Source organism: Aspergillus pseudotamarii (genome assembly GCF_009193445.1).
Source record: "Aspergillus pseudotamarii strain CBS 117625 unplaced genomic scaffold BDV38scaffold_27, whole genome shotgun sequence".
Taxonomy (NCBI): Eukaryota; Fungi; Ascomycota; class Eurotiomycetes; order Eurotiales; family Aspergillaceae; genus Aspergillus; species Aspergillus pseudotamarii.
The window spans coordinates 312,058-332,733 of NW_022475041.1; the positions used below are offsets into that span (position 1 = coordinate 312,058).

Genomic DNA, 20,676 nt, shown 5'->3' on the forward strand with positions numbered 1-20,676 from the left:
GAAATATTTGGCGCGGATTATCTATCCTTCGGGATCTTTTAGGCTCGGCAAAACGATGGGAACAAGGTCTTTCTTGGAAACCCTAGTTTACTACATATAGCCCTAGAGAAATGTGACTACAAAAGAGTATCCTTTCCCATAATTCCCCTTCATGGTGAAAAGCATGGGAAATCAGTGTAGGGAGGCGCATCCACTCAATACGGAAGGCGCTGTCATACTCTCTACGTAAACAATATGTTCAAAACCATCAAATATATTGCAATCTGACATTGATACAGGGCCCAATGATATAATGTGCGGGAAAATACTAGCCTATAGTACGACAGCGAGTGATAGGCTAAAACGTATGGTTGGTCCAATAATTGGTCACAGAACCGTGAAGCAAGTCATGATGAATGGAAGATAGTACAGAGAAGTCTAGAGTTCTAACAGGCAGAAAATCTATTGACCGTTCTTGATGTCGTCGGCAAGCTTTTCGGCCAGCATGTCTTGTTCATGTTAGCAATCGCAGTTAGAAGTGATCGGGGAGGAACGTTGACTTACAGACAACTGATTGAGGCGCCTCTCCTGTCAACCGGTCAGTAACCCTTGTGTTTCGATAAGCTGGGGGGGAGGTGGAGACAAAAAGTACATACCTGGCGGCAAAAAGGGAAGTGCAGAGCCATCAGTGACGCGCACTATCATTAAGATCAGTTATACTCTCCAGAACATCAGGGACATGAACAAACATACGATGATGCACACCAATAACCCTGCCACGGCTATCCACAACCGCCAATGGATCGCTCTTCTTCCCCATCTTACAGGTGGACATAGCATGCGACATGGGCGTGGCCGTCCGTTTCAAAAACGCAATGATCTCTTCGTCGGTCCGCACACTGGAACCAGGCCAGTACTCTTCCCCAATAATGATCTCTCGCATTGCCGGGCTCGCCCACACTTGACGCATGCGCTTAAAGATGGCGACCATGGTCTCGAGGTCAGCCTGCGTAGTCATCCAGTTCGGGTTGATGAGGGGTGGGTCGCGCATGCTCGACGAGGAGATGGTGACCGTCCCGCGGGATGTCGGCGTCATGAGCGTCCCCATTAGGCTTGCGTAGTTGTAGCCGTCATTCGGGGCTGGGGTGGTGCCCAGGTCACCGATGAATTCGGGGAGGGCGAGGTATTGGATTTCAGGCCAGTCGGAAGGGTACTGTGCGAGGGCTGTTGGGTGTCAAATCAGATGAGCCTCTTTCTTTTGCTTCGTATCAGGGGAAAGGAGGGTTACTCTTGGCTGTGGCATTGGATAAGCCCGTGCGCAGAGCCGCAGGGATTTTCTCAAATCCACCAAACTCCCCGCCAGGGTTGGTTAAGGGTCCGGTGGCATTCGTTTGGTATGCTACGATGTCGGCCTCGGTGATTCCCAGAGTGGACGCTGTGGGTAGATTGACTCGGTGGACGATATCCGCGAAGATCTGATCCTGCATATTCTGACCGACTCCCGGGCGATCAGCCACGACGGGAATGCCGTACTTCTGTAGCAGGGCCTTGGGCCCAACGCCGGAAACTTGCAGCAGCTGAGGAGATTGGAACACTCCACCAGCAACAATGACTTCCTTTCTCGCCTGCAGCGTGAACGTGGAATTCTTCGAGCTCACCTGGACCCCCGTGGCTACCTTTTCGTTGCTGAACACGATCCGCTCGGCCAGCGTGTTGTCAAAGATAGCAAGGTTGCTCCGGCCTGCAGCGGGACGCAGATACGCTACATCCGCAGAGGCTCTAGTGCCGTGGGCTTGGTTGACCGCGGACATGTGCCACGCCGATCCATTCAAGGAGCCATCCAAGAAACTGTCCGTCGCGGGCATGCCTGCGGAGTCCAGCATGACGGCCAACCACGTGGTCCAGCTGTACGCATAGGCGGGATAGGTCACGTCCAGGGTCCCGCTGTCGCTTACCTGGGCCAGATCGTATGAGGGAGTCGCATTGGCAAATCGGGTGCCGCTTCGGTACGGACTGAATCGCACAGGCTTCTTGTAGTACTGGGCAATCTTGTCGTAGGTGAAAGACTGATCACCCACTTCGTCGGCCCATTTCTGGAAGGCTCCTCGGGACGACTCTCCCCAGGCCATCGCATTCAGATTAGTGCTTCCGCCCAACTTTTTACCAGTTAGTTTATGTTGCATTTCGCAAAACGGCCGGTAGAAGGTGTATGGAACGTACCGCTTTTCCGCGAGGGTATCGGACGACTTGATTATTGATGCCCTGTAGGGTTGAGACCGGACAACGTAAGCAGAGGAAATCATGGCCACTCAGGTGATAGAATCCATGCAACTTACAGACTGTGGGGTTGTGACGAACCCCCAGTCGATCTCAGTAGGGGTGGATTGGACACTCTTCTGCAGGAAGTAGCCGTCGTAGCCAGGAACAAGACTGAGATTGCCAGTCACATCACTAGCCCATGTCCCAGCCTCAATGATCGCAACGGATACATTGGCGATCTCAGTGAGTCGATTGGCTACCACCGAGCCACCGGGACCACTGCCAACGATCACATAATCGAAGACACGTTCTTGTGGAGATCGACTGACCAGGGGACTGGCCGAAATGGTCGTACTGCAGAGTAGCAGCAGACTGGCTGCCAATGGGAGCAGGCGGCGGGGAGAGATCGGCGAAAGAAACATGGATGTCAAAGCGAACAAAGCGTGGGATATAGAGATAGGAATAATATGTCAAAACTACGATCGTTTGGTATTCTACCACCACTATTGTCCCCCGAAGGCCTTCTACTTCTGTTATATAACTGCTCTATAACTACTCCACCCGTACCTCATCTTGATCTGTTCAGGGGCAGCATCATCCACACTGCCACGCGAGATTTGCCTCGTGGCGCATCATGAGCCTTGGGGGCCATTCATTCGATATTCCAGAAACATCATTTCATTGGTTTGGGGTGGTGAGAGGAGCTGACGATGCAGCCTGATGAATCCTTCGTACCCGCGTACACAATTTACTCGGGGTTGTCCTTCTTCTACTAGGCCCCATTTAAGCCCCAAAAACGTGGAAAACGGCACTCAATTTGCACCCTACCCTTGGGGTTCAGGCCTATTGGTTCTTGAATACTTCTATATTTGGTACTCACTGATATCTGGCGGTCGGAAAGTTCGCTTTTTCAACTGTGGGATTCGTATTCAAATGAAGGGGGCGTAACTGATCCATTCCTTACAACTAGCCCACCAATGTATTGGTCGGGGGCGACATGTTAGATTGAACCTAATGAAAGAACTTCATTTCTACATAGCGCTCTAAAATCTAGAATAAGAAAAATGCATCTATTCGTCCAGTGGTTTAGGTTTTATCTGCACATTCACACACGATCCTGTTCCAGCCAGGGCCGTGATGACGCTTTCTAATTGGCTGTCAGTGCAAACCATGGTGACGGATACCTGGTATGATATCGACAGGCTACCCAGTGCAGGATTTTGAAGCGGCACGGCTGTGCCCATTTCTGGCTGGCTCGTGTTCGGATATCCCTGAGATACGGCTGGTATGGTGTCCATTGGTTCGCGACCTATATTTCTCATTAATACCAGTATCTCAAGGGAAGCGGGAGAGAGCAGTTCTAGTTTACCATATGCCAAACACAATGGATTGGTAGTCATCTCATCAGAGATGCTTCCAAGCATGAATGTGTTCTCATGACCCACGTTGCTGTTGGGCCCTGGAACCAACGGCGACGGATGGTTGTTGAACGAGATAGTCGGGAGTTCACCACCCTGCTCGAACATGTTCACCCAACCATTCGGGGTTGGTGGCAGCATTGAGAGATTGCTGGTCGAAGTGGAACCCTCTGAATAAAAAGTATCTTTGCCGTCCACCTCATTATCTTCGTCTCCGCTGTCGTCCTCATGCCCACTATCATCTCCGTCATCTTGGTTGTCTTCATTTCCTCCCTGATTATCTTCAGTACTGTCACCCTCCTGATCACAGGCATCGCCTAGTCTTATGCTGGGGGTTTGGTCGAATTTTGGGACGGGTTTCTCTTCGCTTCTATTGTTGTTTTCATGCCTCAGTCGCAACGTAGCGTAACGGTTCTTCAGGGACAGGGTTGTTCTTCGGGGAACGTGGGACGTGGCGATGACGGTCCAATTGGTGCCATGCGTAAGGACCTCGTGCAAAAGTTGCTCATCCTATTCCTTGTCAGCGAGCCTCTGGGTAAAGGACGAATGGAATGAGCATGCCTCCTTGCCCGTCCAGTCACAGTGGTTGATCTCTGGGTCCAGTACTTGACTCCAGTGACTAGAACATTGATCGGGCGTTCTCGAGATGACCTCCTGGGCCACTCTACGCCAGTCAGTGCCATATTTGTTGACAGCTCGCATCAAGCGCTCGTCCTCATCCTCCGACCAGAAACCCTTGGCAGTCCCATCTGCCAAGCTGTTCCACCACCGCCGGCGACAGTCCTTATTCGACCGTCCAGGCACCGATTTCGCCAATTCACGCCACATGAGCGGGCGAGACTGTTCCATAGCTGCATAGTTCAAGCCATATTCAACATCAGGATGTTCTTGTACATGACAAAGAAGAAGATCAGAAAGATAAAACCTACCAGTTGTGACGGCATACCGGAGAAGAGAGTCCTCTTCGGGAGTCCACTTCCGCCGTACGCGGGGCATAATGTTGAATTAAGCAGAACGACTTATTCCGCCCCAGCAACGAGGGTTGAATTAGGTGCGAGGGAGAATTACAATTCCTCTATTGACAGTGCTCTAGTTATAACAGTACGACGAATTTGTAGTCGGTGAGTTCCCGCCCGGCGGGGGTGGTTACGAGCGAGAAGTAACTAAGATATGAAGAATCTAACTTTCCTCTGTCGAAAGATTGGTCGTTGAGCTAAGCATCATTCATTGGCCAAGGAAAAGCTTTGGATATCCTGCAGGTGAGATTAGGGGCAACAAGGATGAGCATCCTGAATCAACGGATAGTGAAATATTTCCGTTGTGTCCTAGAAAGTTATGCCCATTACCCAGGCCCAGGGTGACTGGGGACACCTTTGCGAAGTGGCCGTGGCACTAGATCCTTTCGCAGCACACTAAATAATGTCCAAAGGCGCTCTCTGCTATATCATACGGTTCTATTTCTATCATCCCTGCCTGGTCGCACTACGGCTGCATTAGGGCTTAGTAAACACATCAGCATCTCATAACGGCCGAAGCAGAGAATATTTCCTATCGCGACTCCATATTACAGCGACTGGGTTATTCAAATATGAACAACTTGGCAATAATGCACTCGAGGATCATAACGTGGTACGCTAGGGATGTGGCTCATCCCGTTGCAGAGTGAATGGGCCTCGGGACCAAGACCACTAGTACACAGGTCAGATATTAGTCGAGGCTTAACACCCCTGGCCTTACATTAGCCTCACGTACCTAGTGAAATCGTGCTAATTTGCCCACTTCTGATACTTCCCGCATCCGGCACAGTGCATCCTCCCGTTGGTGCGCGTGTCTATCGCAGACCTATACCTCGACTGCACCCGAATGGGCCCGAGCGCCAACTTGGATACGAGGTGGGGGAATTCCCATAATTACTCCGTGAATCCTCAGGTGTTTGAAGCCATTCGCTTAGGTTCATACACTTCAATTCACTCTACGGGTCAATAGAGTCTTCCCTCTCTAAGACTTAAGCCACGTATAGTTACCTCGGCCTGCAGTTTATGCCGCGCCAATCAGTAGTACATTTACTATGTACAGTGGAACCGATGATAAATTGGGCCAATGACAGAGCTTTCATACCTTTTCTCCACGAATTAAAGCGTTCTTTGTTTGATCTTCTTGCCATCCGTTCAGTTTCAGTTATTCGTGTCCCCCTCTGCAGAGCTTTAGAGGAACCTTAATTAAGAAAACGTCAAAGTTAAAGGACTTTCCCTTGCAGATTTAAAATAATACAGTTGTGACGATCCTTGGACTTCATACGAGAAACTTTATATTGAGTGCATTTATTCGACGCCCGGATCCCACATAACCATACAGCGAGTACGAGGTATTCGTTTTAATTCCCCCCCGGCAACGAACGGCATAACAACCAACTCGGGTACATCGTACGGTTAAGGAAGATACAATGTTGTCAAAAGAACAGTTCAACAGCTCCGGCGAATACATGGTCGGGACCCTTCAACTTCCCGGTAGTTGGCCGAAGAGAAGCAACGCAGCATTGACTGTAGCTAAAACAATGTTCATGGTTGCCCTCCACTCTCGCCTGGCCTCGATAGCATGCACATAGCAAAATGTTAGAGGGGGGGTGGTTAGGGTAGCAATGTCACTCAATCCCGACCTGAAGAATGAAAGAGACCCGCCACCAAAAACAGACCCAGCGTGGTTCCTAATAGTGCTACCGCCAGAAAGAAGACTGACGGGCCGGGAATAACCGCCTGCCATGCCCCCAGGACGAATGGGGATACCAGCCCTCCCACACTTTCCATGAACGTCAGCGCAGATATAGCCTGTGGTGCGTCCGGCATGAATGAGACAAAGTGGGCCTTGAAGAAAGCCGGGACTGCCAACCCGGCGGACGAGAGAGCAACTGCGAGGTACAACTGAATAGGGCTGTGCACTTGGGTAATCGCTGACAGCGCAACCATTTGCAACACAAGTGCGCCGACCACAGCATTGCGATCCTGATGCTGCACCCTCGAGAGATTTGGAACCCCCCATCCGAGCCAATGACCGAACCGAACCAACATCGGAGCCACATAAACCTGGAAGGAAATTTGGAGTGCGGCACAGATGGCGGCTGTGGAGACAATCAAGCCGTTCTCAAAAGTACCAAAGTGAAATCTAATGGAGCCAAAGACCATAATAACTGGAAACAAATGTCCTTGCACGGCTGTATATAATAGGAGCGACAGTCCATAAGGTATGGCCGTCCGATTGACATAGAAAGGCCGTAGAGGGGATAGCAAAACTCGCAGCGGAGATTTGTGCCATCCTGGTCGGGCAGATTCATTCGATGCAGTGCGAGTAGCATCGCGAACAGGCTGACGCACAAAGATGACCAGGTAGGCAGCCGTGAGAGCAAAAATTATCAACGCGGTGGTGAAGCTCGCGGTATAGCTTCGGAAAACTGTGACCGCAATAGGTGCCACGGCGGTACCTAACATATAGAGCGCCAATGATGCTGCAATCGGACGTGAAGCTTCCTTGCGTGTGGAGGAAGTCACAGACACGTAGATAGTATTCAGATTGAAGTGCAACAGATTATCCGACGCCAGTCCCTCAAAGACACGACCCGATACTGCAATCGGCACACTCCGGGCGGCGACTGTTTCCTATCATCAGCGGGCGGTAGTTCATGATTCCTTGTTTCGCACTGGGGCAATCACCTCCGATAACCAAACATACCACGCTCGCTGCCCGGCAGATAATCCACAGGAAGAGTCCAGCTCTGAGGTACCGGTTCACCAAATGTTGTAAAGGCCCCAGAATGAGAATGGCTACGGTATGAGCGAGACCATTTGCTATGGCGACAACCGCGGCGTAGGCGCTTTGTTCGGAGTCTTCACAGGCAGTGGGATCAGTGCAAAGGAGGTCCGCATAAGCATAGATTGTTGTCGCCACTGTTGCCGCCATTCCCAGCGACGCTAGGAGCGAAACGGGGAGAAATTGAGATGCCGTAACATGGTGTTGGGAGGGAGCCTCCTTGTGTATAGGTGGATTGTCCGTTGCTACGCATCCAGAGAGAAGTGGTGCTGTTTCACTGTCAGAGTTCATCGTGTCCTTTGGCTTGAATGAGTTTTATTCTTGGACTGTCCATCTTACCAGTGCGAGATGAACGATTACATTAGGGCTAATTGCACGGCTTCGGTGACCGGAGTTGATCCGTACGGAGCCCGGACACCACTCAAGTGGGCATTCGTCTGCATTTTATATCGCCAAAGTTTCAATTTCTGAGACAAAATACATTCATTTTGCTCTCTCAGGTTAACTACACTATTTATAAAACAATGGAATCATTGTTGCAGCTTGAGACTGCCCTGCGAGCGGTCGTGGAAGAGTCCAAGCAACCGAACAGGGCGGCAGCTTTCGCATCACTCCGACGAGCAGAGCCAACCACTGACCCAGCCCTTACAGCAGTGGCCAGTCGTATAGTGGACCTAGCATCAGAAGTTACCCAGCTGCTTGAACCAGCGTATCTAGCCCTTGTCGACCATCTATTCGGTGCGTTTCAGCTTACCCATGAATTACGCAGGTTCTAACATATTATGCCAGGTTACCAGCAAACACAATGCCTAGCAGCGGTAGTAGAACTACGAATTCCGGACTATCTGGCATCTGGTACTCAGACTATCAAGCAATTATCCATTTCGAGTGGCGCCAGATGCGACCGGTTGCGTCAGGTCCTACGCTTATTGTACAATAATGGTGTTTTCTCCTACGATGCGGATACCGACTCTGTGCAAAACAATGAAGCCTCGGAAATGCTGAGGCAGGATCATTGGACTCAATGGCATCGGTGGGCGAGTGTATGCAGTCAGGAATTCTACCAAATGGCCCAGGGGCTTCCTCGGGCTATGGCGGACGGTGTGACCCGTAAGTCTCTCCTTCGGATGCACTTGTGACGGTGAAATCCATACTGAATCTATAATTCCAGGCTCCCCAGCACAGGTGCATTACGATACAGACGAAAGTATGTTTAGCTACCTTGAGCGCAAGGGCATCATGGTGCGGTTGCGAGAATGCATGGGGGCTGCTGCTATCGCTCAGACTCCCGGCATGGTCGCCGGGTATCCATGGGCCGAACTGTCTAATCACACGTTGTTCGATCTGGGTGGTGGGGATGGTTCCTTGATGGCAGGGCTCCTTCGCGCGCTTCCGACCCTCCAAGGTGGAATCGTAGATACCCCTCGGGTCCTCCCGTTTCTCCAAGAAGCCTTTCACCAACCGGTCAGCAAATACGCTGATGTGGCCTTGCGCATCCCTCCGGATCGGGTCATTGCGGGAGACTTTCTTCAGGAAGTTATCCCGTCCGAAGCATATGTGATGCGCTGGTGTCTGCATGATTGGAATGATGAGCAGGCATGTCAGATCTTACGGAACATTCGCCGGAGCATCATCAACAAGCCCGTCAGTCGCCTAATCGTGCTGGAGTCGGTGTTGGCTGACGGCCGGTGGGGACGAATGTCTCGGTTGGGAGACATTAATGTGATGGTGACCGCGGAGCATGGCCAAGAGCGCACCGAGACGCAATGGAGACAATTAGCAGCCTGTACTGGCTGGAAGGTAGTCAGTATCACTCAACTTCCAGGTGCCTGGCCTTCAGCCATAGATATGCGACCTGTGGAGAGGCTCGAAGTGTGTAACTAAACTATCACTATATGCTAAGACGCTTTATAAACCTTCTATTATGACACACAAATATTTGCCCCTCTAGATGGAATACATATCACTGCAGTTCAACCTTTGGAAAAGAAAAATGAAGAATCCTTCGTCTCCAAGAGTAAGGGATGGTCATTTTGAACACGATCAAGGAGGATACTAGATAGCAATCCCGGCATTTAATAGTTGGAGTTGCTCTCATGACTATCTAGTCGTGACGGTATGATGTGCACTGCCCCGACTCAGCGCTTCTAAAGATGGCGTCCACCATGCGGTACCGAACAACAGCTTCGTCTAGGGTTACGATCCGCTCCCTGTCGTTGTCCAGCCAAGCCTGATATTCTGCCCCTGGGACTATGGTGCTATCTAGGGAAATCTCCTCCCAGCTGACAGACTCCGATCCAGAGGACGTTATCAAGAGCTTTGGCGGGATAGCGTGAATCATCAAACTTGCTCCCTCCATCTTCAACGATGCTTTCTCGCCGGTGATAACCCATTGAAAGAAGTTTGGGGTAGTCGGGGGATGTGAATACATGCACACCGACACTGGGACCTCAGAATCGCCAATCTTGCCGTGCAGAGTGAAGGTATCTGGAGAATCATTAAACTGACCAGTCTTGAGGTTGCCCTGGGTATCGCACAAGACAGGCTTCGGGAACAACATGCTGGTATGTGCATGGAGGGTGGTAAACTCGCCCAGGAGGAAGGCCATTGCGTCGAGTAAGTGACCACCGGCAATAGTGACAATATTGGCTCCTACAGGTAGATATTTTAGCTGTCTGTCGCATGTGCGTACCTTGGGGGGTTTCATCACGTACCATTCGCCTTATCATGAGAATGTCTTTTGTCGGCATGGAATTTTAGAAACAGGTCGTCTGTCACGAGTAGATCGGTGGCCAGGATGCGCCCCAGGGCTCCGGACAGGATAATCTCTTTCATCTGATACACGGGCTTTATTAGAGGTTTCCGTACTGACAGTCGATACGACGACCTTACCTTCGAGACCTGTGGTGCCAGCCTCGTCGGTAAGCCAACCATGCTCTTCACTTGCTGTTCGCGCGCGCGTTGTGCCAGCTTTTCGGCCTCGACCAAATTCGAGGCAAATGGCCATTCGACATAGACATCTTTACCGGCCTCAATAGCGGCCATAGCCAGCTCTGCGCGGCGAGGAACTTTGACAGAGACGACAACCAGGTCCACGTCACTGTCTTTGGCGAGTGACTCCACGCTATGATATCCACTTTCTTTCGGCAAGCCGTGCGCAATCGCGGCCGCCTCAGCCTTCTCTGGGGATGACATGGATACCGCCGCAATTTCATACCTTTCTTTCAATGGGGTTGTTGTCAAGGGGAGCTTGTGAATGTAGTTGGTGCAATGACTGGGGTCAGCCGAAAGACCAACGATCCCTAAGCGAATCCTGTTTGACATGGTCACTGGCTGTGTGTCGCGTCTCTAGAATGGATGGTAGCAGTCAATTATTCTTTGAATCGTGGTGTGGTGCTGTTTATGGGGGCCTGGGTGCTTAAATGGACTCTGGACACCGAAGGGGGCTGTCGGTCACCGGGAGGAAATTTAAGGCATTCTCCACTCAGCCCTAGGAACATTTTCTTTTCACCTTTCTTGGCCCCCTCGCCCCATCAAGAGATTAACTCTCTACTCATTCCACGGGTGGACAATATCCAGCCATGGCCACCACAATACGGTATGGCACCAGGTTAGAACACCTTCACGACGCGGTGAAACTCTCCTCTCGCGGTCAGACAGCGGTGTCGGTATGGATCAACGATGATATTCGCCCCCTCCCACCCAGCCGGCGTACCTGGACTACCATGACGTTCATCGGATGGTGGTCGGTCTGGCAGCTCAGTCTGACCAACTGGCAACTGGGCGGCTCACTCGTGGCGTCGTCGTTGTCGGTATGGCAAACGATGGTGGCGGTGATTCTCGGGAGGACAATCGCGGCTATCGTTGCAATTCTAATTGGATACATTGGGGCCGAGTGGCATATCGGGTTTCTCGTGTATTCGCGAGCCATCTGGGGGGTTTTTGTAAGTAGATGAAAGCCTTGTTCTTGTGTCTCGAACGGAACCGAGGCAGTCTAACATGGCTGTGACTCTTCTAGGGAGCCTTTTTCCCAACCCTATTACGGATTGGGCTCACGGTCGTCGGGTTCGCTTTTCAGTCCTACACTGGTGGCCTTTGCGTGACAGCAATTCTCTCTGGGATCTTTCCTACCTTCTTTCGGATGTCCAATACTTTGCCCCCATCTGCGCATGTCACATCTCAGCAGATTATCGGATGGGCCATCTTTAACATCATTTCGATTCCTGTGCTTTATCGCCGACCCGAAAGAAGCGAGAAGCTGATGTTTGGAATGAATATTGTATCCTTTGCAGCCTTACTGGGCATCATGATCTGGTCCTTGTCGCACGCCCACGGCGCAGGAGACTTAATCCATCAACCGTCGCAACTGCAGACCAGCGAGTCCTTGGGATTCGGAATCATGCAAGGCATTACTACGGTGGTCGGAACTCTTTCCATCGCTCTGAGTAAGTCACCTCTCGTATATCCCCATTGAAGATGATGTTCCTAACCTCCATTCAGCGAGTCAGATGGACTTCTCCCGCTTTGCTCAAAAGCCGAGTGATCAGGTCTTCGGCCAGTGGTTCACATTCATTATCATCGGCTCCATCATGCCCTTGTTTGGCTGTTTGACGAGTTCTGCGACGCAGGCGATCTATGGTGAAGCACTCTGGAACCCTCCCACCATCCTCGCCATGTGGTTACAGAAAGATTACAGTTCCACCTCCCGCGCGGCTGCAGTGTTTGCCGGGATCGGGCTGGTGAGCTCGCAACTAGCATTGAATGTGGTGGATAACGGCAAGCCATCCCCCAGCACATGAAGACAAAGCGTTCCTAACCTATGGACAGGATATTCGGTGGGTATGGACCTCTCTGGTCTGCTCCCCAAGTACATCAACATCCGACGCGGATGTTACGTCGGACTCATTCTCGGAATGGCACTCTGTCCATGGGAGCTGTTGGCCTCGGCAACCACTTTCGTCAGTGTGATCTCGTCATTCTCGATCTTCATGGCCCCATTCTGTGGTATCCATATCGGTGACTACTGGTTTATCCGGCAAAGACGGCTTAAGCTTTCTGATTTATACCACGCCCGGCCTGAAGGAATCTATTTCTACACCATGGGTTTCAACTGGCGGAGTGTCCTTCCTTGGCTTGTTGGATGGGTTCCTCTGCTTCCTGGGTTCATGCACAGTATCAATCCCGCCATCCAGGTGTCTGTAGGGGCTGATCATCTTTACGCACTCGGATTCCCCTACGGGCTGCTGTCTTCTATGGCCATCCACACCCTCGTTAATAAGTGCTTCCCACCTCCAGGCGTCGGAGAGATTGACCGGGACGATACCTACGGAACTTTTACGGTCGAGGAGGCGGCGAAATTAGGCGTCAACAAAGACTCTACGGAGGAGGATAGTGACAGGTCGCTCAGCCATGAGAGTCGAGAGGCTGTAGAAACCAAAGTTTAGAATTCTGTCTGTGTACAAGAACAGGACTCTAGAAACAAGGAAAGAGAGTGTAAATATGTAGCTATACATTCAATCTAGAGTATCTCAGGAAATATCACCTTCATTATTTACCATTAAAACTACTCAATCTGACTACGTACATTCCCTCCACTTTATGATAGATAAATTGTTTGCTGAAGCAGGTGATCAATTGAATGCTAAAGCGAGAAGCAAAGCATTATCACCATCAGTGTCAAAGCATCCGCTTTGCTCACGCTCTCAGTAACTTATGCTGCCACTAAGCAACTATTGTGTTAACGTCAGATTCTCCATCCATGAGATGGTCCATATTCCATCAGAGTGTGTCTTCTAAACGCGACATACTTTTCTTGGCACCTCTCCTTGCAAACCTGGGCATGGATGTCCGCATTCTACTCAAAAGATCTGGTAGACACAGTGCATAGTATGGTTTTATGCGAAGGGTTGAGGAGGAAAGGCATAATCATTGCCATACTTTGCCTTGCACTCACTTGAGCATGATTCTCACGTTGACAGGAAATTTATTCATTAACCAGAGTGAATACAGTAGCGATCTCCTAACAAATCTCTCGACATCCTGTAGCAGTCTCCCTACTAATGGCTAGCCAAATGGACAGTGGAAGCATCACTTGGGGACAGTAAAGCTTCCTGGGCACAGTTACGGAGGACTTTTGTTGAGCAGAACCCTAATTCTCCCGGTCGACGGCGATCCTTCCGGCTCCACGCCTAGGGGCATGGCCGGTGGTATGTCTATACTCGGCTACCGAGCCGCACAGCTATGTATCTCTATCGGGATGGCCGAAGAGTGGCTATGAGGTGAGGTTGTAGTATTTCCAAGTTCTCGAGCGAAATTCGTATATATGGCAGCGGATTGTAATCCTCCTCGTGCTCCCATCAGTATCTAGTATCCACGACGAATGACAATGAATCCTTCAACGTATTCATTGGTACAGCAGTTAGCTGCCTCGTTAGAGGTCAACACGGCCGAGCTAGATCTCAATTCTGGTTTTGTGCACAATGGTGGCAATTCTCTCAGCGCCGTGGACTTTGTCTCCCGATGCAAAAGCCTAGGGGTTTCACTGCCAATAGCCTCTATCCTATCCTGCACAAGCCTACAATCTCTATTCACCGATCTGGTATCATCAAAATCCAGCCCATTGCCTATCCCAGATCCATCCGATGACAGCGACAATCTATCACACCCCTCCTCTTCAACTGGAGGCTCCCCACGGGTAGCTACGCCCATCTCCAGCAATGTATCAACTGCTGCCGAAGACGACTATCTGACACAAGGGAGCGTCATGACGCAACATGTCACAGAGACCCTGAGCGAGATGCAAGCGTCCCTCTTGCACGGCTCCCTCAAAAGCCCCGGAACGAATATTATATACCATTATGAGACCTACCGAACCGACGTGATCCCCATCCTCAAAACGGCGTGGAAAGCAGTCATTGAAGGCGAGCCGATATTCCAAGCCTCCATTCTTGATAGATCAGCTCAGAACCAAGAATACTTCACTTGGACAGAAGTAACCGTGGAGACAGAAGCGGAGCATCGCGAACAATTACAGACCCTTTGGCTTAAGTCAGTATCGTCTTCTTTCAAAGTAGTCCACTGGAAGCGACCCCCTCCTGCTATCGATCAAAGCACAGTGATCTGGGCTGTTCATCACGCGCTGGTCGATGGTTATTCCGCTATGCTGCTATTTTGCAAAGTCCGGCGTGCTATAGCAGGTTTACCGATTTTGCCCGGCCCGTCGTTTTCCGATGTCGAGAAGCGAATTCGCATTTGGCGTCAGGAACACAAGAGGGAAGGGGATGAGTATTGGGCAGGCCACGCAGCTCAGCTTGAACAAGCCCAGGGGGAGCTCCTCCTTCCAGCCCCGACACAAGAAGGGATTTCTTCAGCAATCACTGCAAGTGAGGAAGTCTACGCAGCACCGAGGGTCTCCACCGCACAATTGCACTGTGTGGCCAAACGGCTGGGGGTGACACTCTCCACTTGTTACTATGCGGCATGGTCATTAGTCCTCAGCCTGTATGCAGATTCAACCTCGGTGGTGTTTGGTGCCGTCCTAGCTGGTCGGAACATTCCCTTGGAAGGAGTGGATGAAGTGGTTGGACCTCTAGTTAATACACTCCCCCTCTGTCTCACTCTGGATAGACAACAGTCGGCGCAAGATTTTCTCAAGCGTTTGTTTTCTCGGATGGTGGAGCTGGCTGAGTATCAATGGACCACACCCGATAATGGCTACACGAGGAACTTCTCCTCTGCCATGGCCATGCAAGTCCCAGGGCCTGAATGCAAAGACGGCCTGTCCCCATTAGAGCCTCCATATACACGTCAGACCACTGATGTACCACTGAGCATCAATGTCCTCTCCGATGGCGCAGCTCGCTTTGTCTACCACACCAGTCAATACAGTCGGGCGGATATCGTTCGTCTTGGGCAGTATTTCCAACGGGCGTTGCAGCTCCTCCTTCGACCACACCGGCCGATAAAGGAATGCCTTCAGGGGCTCTTGGGATGTGTCGATCTTCAAACCCTGATGGGTTTTGGTAACTGTAGCTCCGCTCTGACCACAACCGTCGCTATTAAAGAAGATCTGGTGACGCTTTTCGAGTGTGCAGCATTGCGGAACTCGATGGACATTGCGGTTCAAAAGGGCAGCTGCCACCTTACATACCAGGAGCTCGACACCCACGCGGGTCGCGTTGCGGCCACACTGAGAAGTCATATCCAGGATGGAGAGGTGGTCTGTCTCCATGCAGATCGGTCGGTTAATTGGATCGTTGGGATCATGGGCATCTTGAAGGCAGGGGGTGTATACTGTGCTTTGGACAAGGCCTTACCTCAAGAGGCCCGCGAAACCATCTTCTCAGCCTCTGGATCTTGTCTGTTTCTGATCCCTTCGGTCTCCGACCAATCCTTTTGCCCGACCAATTGCGATCGTCTCCTAGTCGTGGAAGACTTGGTGAAAGATGCAAATATCCCCATCACTCATCGTGACACACCTCGACCACAAACCGATGCGTATCTATGCTTTACGTCGGGGTCGACCGGCAAGCCCAAGGGTGTGATGTGCCTCCATCAGGGACTAGTTGCCTTTCAGCGCGACCTCGAAGTTCGGCTGTTCGCACAGCCTGGCCGCCGAGTCGCTCAGATCATGTCTGTAGCCTTCGATGGCAGCATCCACGAGATTTTCTCGGCGCTCAGCTATGGAGCGACTCTGGTGCTTCAAGGTGGTGATGATCCTTTCGCACACTTGAGCGATGTGGATTCAGCCATTCTCACCCCATCCATGGCGCGTGTTCTCAACCCGGCTGACTTCGAGAGGCTCAGTACGGTGAGTACCCAAGTTTTACTCCCCCTCCACGTAGTCCACGTTACTAACACTAAGTTACCTTAGGTTTACCTCGTCGGCGAGCCCGTCACCCAGGATGTCTGTGACCGATGGTCTGAACAAAAGACGCTCTACAATATGTACGGCCCTACGGAAGGGACCTGCGGCGCGACGATCAAACAGTTGCATCCCAGCAAGAGGGTGACCATTGGACCCCCGAATCCCTCTACCCGCATCTATATTATGAATCAAAATCAGGAGTTAGTCCCACCGGGTGTCATTGGCGAGATCTACATTGCAGGAGTCCAAGTGGCGCGCCATTATATTGGCATGCCCGAACAAACGGCGCAGCGATTCATAGCAGATCCGATCATCCGCATTGGGGAGCGTATGTACAAAACCGGCGATCGAGGGTACTGGTCGGAAGACGGGGAAGTCGTCTGTCTGGGACGAACTGATCGCCAGATCAAGCTGCGTGGCTTCCGTCTCGACTTGGATGACTTGGAGACTCGCATGATCCGAGCCTTCCCAGCAGTCAATGCTGTTGCACTCACTCGGCAGGGGAACCACCTCATCGCCGCTATTCTTCCTGCATCAACCGATGTGGATGCGTTCGCGGCGCGGGTGGCACAAATCCTGCCTCCCTATGCGACACCACGCAGGATATTGGCCCTAGATGAATTTCCCACCACCAAGGCCGGCAAGCGAGACTACCAGGCGATTGCAAAGCTCAGCGCACAGGTGCCTATTTCAACAGGTCGGATGTTGACTAGTCCAATGGAGAAGCTCGTCGGCGACGCCTTCCGTGATATTCTCCAACTGGGCAAAGATGTTGCACTGCATACGCATTCCAGCTTCCGGGAGCTCGGAGGCCATTCGCTTCTCCAGTTACTGTTGGCCACTCGGATCAGTCAAGGAGTCAATCGACAAGTTCCTCTCTATGTAGTTGCCCAGCATGATCGCATCGATCATCTCGCCGCCGCCATTGACAGCGGGCCAGGGTTGCAACAGCTGGCAACGCCCGATCCAATGGGTCTGGGGGAATCAACTATCGCTCCGATTGAGAGAGAATGGTGGCAGAAGTACCAGGTCAATGAGAGTACCTCCAGCTTCAACGTGAACTTTATGGCCAAGATCAACGAAGGTCTGGTGGATCGTGCACGACTGGTCCACGCGTGTAATGAGGTTATGTCCCGGCATCGCGTCCTGCGCTCTCGGTATATTTTCAATCGAGCAACAGGGCGTGTGGTGCGCCAGTACAGCCCACTAGCACCTCGAGTGCAGGCAGTCAAGACTGTAAACCCCTGGGTGGAAGTCAATCGGCCCTTCTCTCTCTCTCGGTCTGCTCCCATTCGCGCCGTCGTGTCAGATTCCTACTTCATCCTCACCATCAGTCACATCGTTGCCGACTTGACCACCTTACAGATCCTCCTTCGAGAGATCTCCTCACATTACCAGGGAGGCAGTCTCCAAAGTATTCCATGCACATACATGAATAGTACCCTCTGGCAGGAGAAACCTACCTCCTGCGATCTGGACTTCTGGTCCGATTGCCTTGGCCAACTCCCGGCCACTACGCATCTCCTAGGGCACGGTGGCTTTCGATGCGGTTATCGTGGCCGGTCTGCACTTTGTGAGATTCCGACGGCGACCTACCAGAGTATGCGACAGTTCCTTCGCCTGTCATCCATCACTGCTCAACAATTGTCCCTTGCCGTGATCGCACTCTGCCTCGACGATCCATCCACGCTGATGCCAACTGAGACCGACATCGTCTTAGGAATTCCGTACATCAACCGCAAATCCCAAGAGGACTTGGATGTTGTGGGCCTCTTCCTTGAGCCTTTACCAGTTCGCATCAAGTTCGGCCAGGAGGCACATGATAACGAGAAGGCATCATATCTCGACACCGTGCAGCGGGCCGTTCGATCATCAGTCGGCCACGCCATCCACTGGGACCAGCTCCTCGAGCATCTTCAAGTGCCCACCACACCTCCAGACCATCCTCTGTTCGATGTCGTTGTCACCTTCCACAGTCAGAGTCATTCAAATGGGCTCGAGCTCTCCGTCCCAGGCCTCCAAACCTGCTACACCTACGCTGAAGGAGCCAAATTTCGGCTCCTGTGCGAGTTCAGCGCATTATCTGAAGACCGACTACTCTTAAGATTGGAGTATGATACTGATTGCTTTACGGAGGGGGATATACATCTCCTCCAATCGAGGATACCGCTGGCCCTTTCTCTCTTGATGCAGAATGTGCCGTATGATATGATCCGGCAAACACTGGCTCGTCCACCAGAGACAGGGCCAGCCAAGGTGTTGAGACCGGATGTGGTGTTTGGAACTCCTCTCTCTGATATCCAGTGATATTATTTATGGTGGAAATGCTTTGGTATAATTCTTTATGGGTAGTGCTCTTTGTTTCTAACGTTCACCAAGAGTTCCAGTTGTATTTATTTGAGTAACTACTTCATTGAATCCAATAGCTTTCACCTACACAGCCAAGGTTCTATTAGGCATTAGCTTGCTCCTGCTTAATGTGGTACTGTATTCTAAGTTAGATCTATAGTAGGACAACCCTTGGTGACAACAGAACAAAGATGGATCTAAAATCAAACAAGTTCATTATTTGTCTTTGCTGAATTCATATCTACTCAAAGAAGGGTTTGACATCATCCTCCAACGGCAACTTGTCTGCCAGGCTCCTAGCGACATGTTCAACAACGCCCAAGACGCGGAGCACGTTACCACCCGTTACCCCGACCAAATCATCGACGCTGACCCCCCGGTCCAGCAACTCCTGAATGAGATCCGGATACTTGGACACATCATCCAGTCCCTTGGGCCCGTGCGGCATTCCGTCAAAGTCGCTCCCCAATCCGACGTGGCGGTAGCCGATCAGGTTGCCGACATACTGGATGTGATCGGCCACATCTGCGAGAGAGGCAGCGTCTGCATCGTGGCAGTTAGTATACTCGGGGTAAAGACTGATCATGACAATTCCATCGTTCTCCTTGAGCATTTGGAGAAGATCATCAGGCACGTTCCGAGAGTGTGGGCAGAGGGCGTACGCCGAAGAGTGTGAATACATGACCGGAGCCCGAGACACGTTGAAAACGGCGCGTTGAGTCGCCAGACTCGTGTGGGAGAGATCGACGGCCATTCCCACTCGATTCATCTCCGCAACGATCGCCTCTCCGGCGGCAGAAAGTCCGTCATGCCGGGGCTCCGCCGGAGCTTCACTGTCGGCATATTCATTGTGACAGGTATGCGTGAGGGAAGCATACCGCACCCCGAGCTCGTGGTACATGCGCAGGACACTAGCGCTGCCGCCAATCTGATGTAAGCCCTCAATGCCCAGAAGACTGGAGATGCGCTCTGGGGAGTGGTAGAAGTTGTGGTGTACGTCGGCGACCGAGGATGCCGGGACGAGAAAGTCCGGAAAGTGGTCGATCATCCTGTGCACGAGGTCAATCTGCTGGAAGGTGTCCCGCACAATTTCATACTGAGCTCCAGGCTCATTGGGATTGCGTGCACTGGATGGAGTCTGTTAGCACTGCAGCGCGTCCCCGTTGTCACGGCCTTACCACTCGACGTAGACACTCCAAAACTGCGCTCCCAATCTGCCTTTCCGCAGTCGAGGAAAATCAACCTGTCCGTAGAGCTCATTATGGTCGGTAAAATTGGCTTGGTAAATATGATTTTGGTAGAAAGCACGAGTCCAAATCGCAAAGTCATTATGTCCATCTAAGACCCAGATGGTCAGAATCCTACTCACATACTATCGTCGAGAACATACCTGTCAGGGGCACTCGGGTCAGCACCTGCTCCAAGGGGGATTTCTGAAGGCTGTTTCTCGCTAGAAAGGAGGGGAACGCTTCGGGGCGTAGAGTAAATGTTAAAAATAGAGCGACAAGCGTTAGAGTCACGGAGTAGGCAAGACTCCGCTGACGCCTGCCCCAGTGGACTGGCTCAAACTGGAGTGGCATCCACTCGAGATCTCCCTTTTTGTCCATAGTCATGGTCAGACTATGTGTATTGGTCATAGTAAGGAAACGTTTCAGCGGGGCGCATTATATGCTCTTGCTTAAGGACCTTCGTGGCGTTGCCCGTCATGCTGCCCATGACAATGTCGCCCTACGGAGACCGATGCTATCACGGTTGCCGACCCTTTATGGATATAGTAGCAACAGTATACGCGCATGCTCTGCAGTCACAAAGCGTTATTATAGTCTAAACACCTTCCGTCGTCACAATGGATTGCTGTTTTATGGATGGAAAGATGCTGTGGATCCTCGTCGCAGTGGTGGTTACCGTTGGAATCTCGTCGCCGTATGCAAAACGGATTACTATTGAGATCTTGTCTACTATTCTTGACGTATGTAAGCCAGATGTTCAAACCCGTCTTCATTC

At 51.5% G+C, this 20,676-nt stretch overlaps 8 protein-coding genes across 8 annotated transcripts; 3 read left to right on the forward strand and 5 right to left on the reverse strand.

Annotated features, from left to right (window-relative positions):
• Positions 1-441: 441 nt before the first annotated feature.
• On the reverse strand, positions 442-2,660 carry BDV38DRAFT_292941 (GMC family oxidoreductase; the record flags this gene model as incomplete). Its single annotated transcript, XM_032062125.1, has 5 exons — positions 442-488; positions 636-677; positions 733-1,203; positions 1,268-2,135; positions 2,316-2,660. The coding sequence occupies 5 exons, from the start codon at positions 2,658-2,660 to the stop codon at positions 442-444; spliced, it is 1,773 nt and encodes a 590-aa protein (XP_031913552.1).
• Positions 2,661-3,999: 1,339 nt separating this feature from the next.
• BDV38DRAFT_246848 (SANT/Myb-like DNA-binding domain-containing protein) lies at positions 4,000-4,610 on the reverse strand. Its single transcript, XM_032054604.1, has 2 exons — positions 4,586-4,610; positions 4,000-4,507 (listed from the first exon to the last, which is right to left on the reverse strand). The coding sequence occupies exon 2, from the start codon at positions 4,503-4,505 to the stop codon at positions 4,167-4,169; it is 339 nt and encodes a 112-aa protein (XP_031913553.1). The 5' UTR covers positions 4,506-4,507; positions 4,586-4,610; the 3' UTR covers positions 4,000-4,166.
• Positions 4,611-5,988: 1,378 nt separating this feature from the next.
• Positions 5,989-7,731, reverse strand: BDV38DRAFT_246850 (uncharacterized protein). Its single transcript, XM_032054605.1, has one exon. The coding sequence runs from the start codon at positions 7,136-7,138 to the stop codon at positions 6,302-6,304; it is 837 nt and encodes a 278-aa protein (XP_031913554.1). The 5' UTR covers positions 7,139-7,731; the 3' UTR covers positions 5,989-6,301.
• Positions 7,732-7,805: 74 nt separating this feature from the next.
• Positions 7,806-9,341, forward strand: BDV38DRAFT_271334 (O-methyltransferase-domain-containing protein; the record flags this gene model as incomplete). Its single annotated transcript, XM_032057296.1, has 4 exons — positions 7,806-7,841; positions 7,958-8,195; positions 8,247-8,567; positions 8,629-9,341. 4 exons carry the CDS (start codon positions 7,806-7,808, stop codon positions 9,339-9,341), a joined length of 1,308 nt encoding a protein of 435 aa, XP_031913555.1.
• Positions 9,342-9,451: 110 nt separating this feature from the next.
• BDV38DRAFT_87387 (Gfo/Idh/MocA family protein) lies at positions 9,452-10,994 on the reverse strand. The gene is made up of 3 exons (XM_032064076.1): positions 10,350-10,994; positions 10,172-10,292; positions 9,452-10,109 (listed from the first exon to the last, which is right to left on the reverse strand). Exons 1-3 carry the CDS (start codon positions 10,779-10,781, stop codon positions 9,562-9,564), a joined length of 1,101 nt encoding a protein of 366 aa, XP_031913556.1. The 5' UTR covers positions 10,782-10,994; the 3' UTR covers positions 9,452-9,561.
• Positions 10,995-11,038: 44 nt separating this feature from the next.
• BDV38DRAFT_271336 (nucleobase cation symporter-1 family protein) lies at positions 11,039-12,901 on the forward strand (the record flags this gene model as incomplete). The annotated part of the gene is made up of 4 exons (XM_032057297.1): positions 11,039-11,401; positions 11,476-11,902; positions 11,934-12,177; positions 12,259-12,901. The coding sequence occupies 4 exons, from the start codon at positions 11,039-11,041 to the stop codon at positions 12,899-12,901; spliced, it is 1,677 nt and encodes a 558-aa protein (XP_031913557.1).
• A 941-nt stretch (positions 12,902-13,842) lies between these two features.
• Positions 13,843-18,702, forward strand: gliP (nonribosomal peptide synthetase gliP; the record flags this gene model as incomplete). Its single annotated transcript, XM_032062126.1, has 2 exons — positions 13,843-16,266; positions 16,330-18,702. 2 exons carry the CDS (start codon positions 13,843-13,845, stop codon positions 18,628-18,630), a joined length of 4,725 nt encoding a protein of 1,574 aa, XP_031913558.1. The 3' UTR covers positions 18,631-18,702.
• A 211-nt stretch (positions 18,703-18,913) lies between these two features.
• gliJ (dipeptidase gliJ) lies at positions 18,914-20,285 on the reverse strand (the record flags this gene model as incomplete). Its single annotated transcript, XM_032057298.1, has 3 exons — positions 18,914-19,799; positions 19,851-20,010; positions 20,063-20,285. The coding sequence occupies 3 exons, from the start codon at positions 20,283-20,285 to the stop codon at positions 18,914-18,916; spliced, it is 1,269 nt and encodes a 422-aa protein (XP_031913559.1).
• Between the last annotated feature and the right edge of the window lie 391 nt (positions 20,286-20,676).

Bases quoted from the DNA above. Each gene is read 5' to 3' on its own strand.
- BDV38DRAFT_246848 (XM_032054604.1), bottom strand. From the start codon at position 4,505: ATGGAACAGTCTCGCCCGCTCATGTGGCGTGAATTGGCGAAATCGGTG.
- BDV38DRAFT_87387 (XM_032064076.1), bottom strand. From the start codon at position 10,781: ATGTCAAACAGGATTCGCTTAGGGATCGTTGGTCTTTCGGCTGACCCC. The intron at 10,293-10,349 runs GTAAGGTCGTCG...CCCGTGTATCAG, and splicing joins TGGCACCACAGGTCTCGAAG to ATGAAAGAGATTATCCTGTC. The intron at 10,110-10,171 runs GTACGTGATGAA...ATCTACCTGTAG, and splicing joins TTCTCATGATAAGGCGAATG to GAGCCAATATTGTCACTATT.
- BDV38DRAFT_246850 (XM_032054605.1), bottom strand. From the start codon at position 7,138: ATGTTAGGTACCGCCGTGGCACCTATTGCGGTCACAGTTTTCCGAAGC.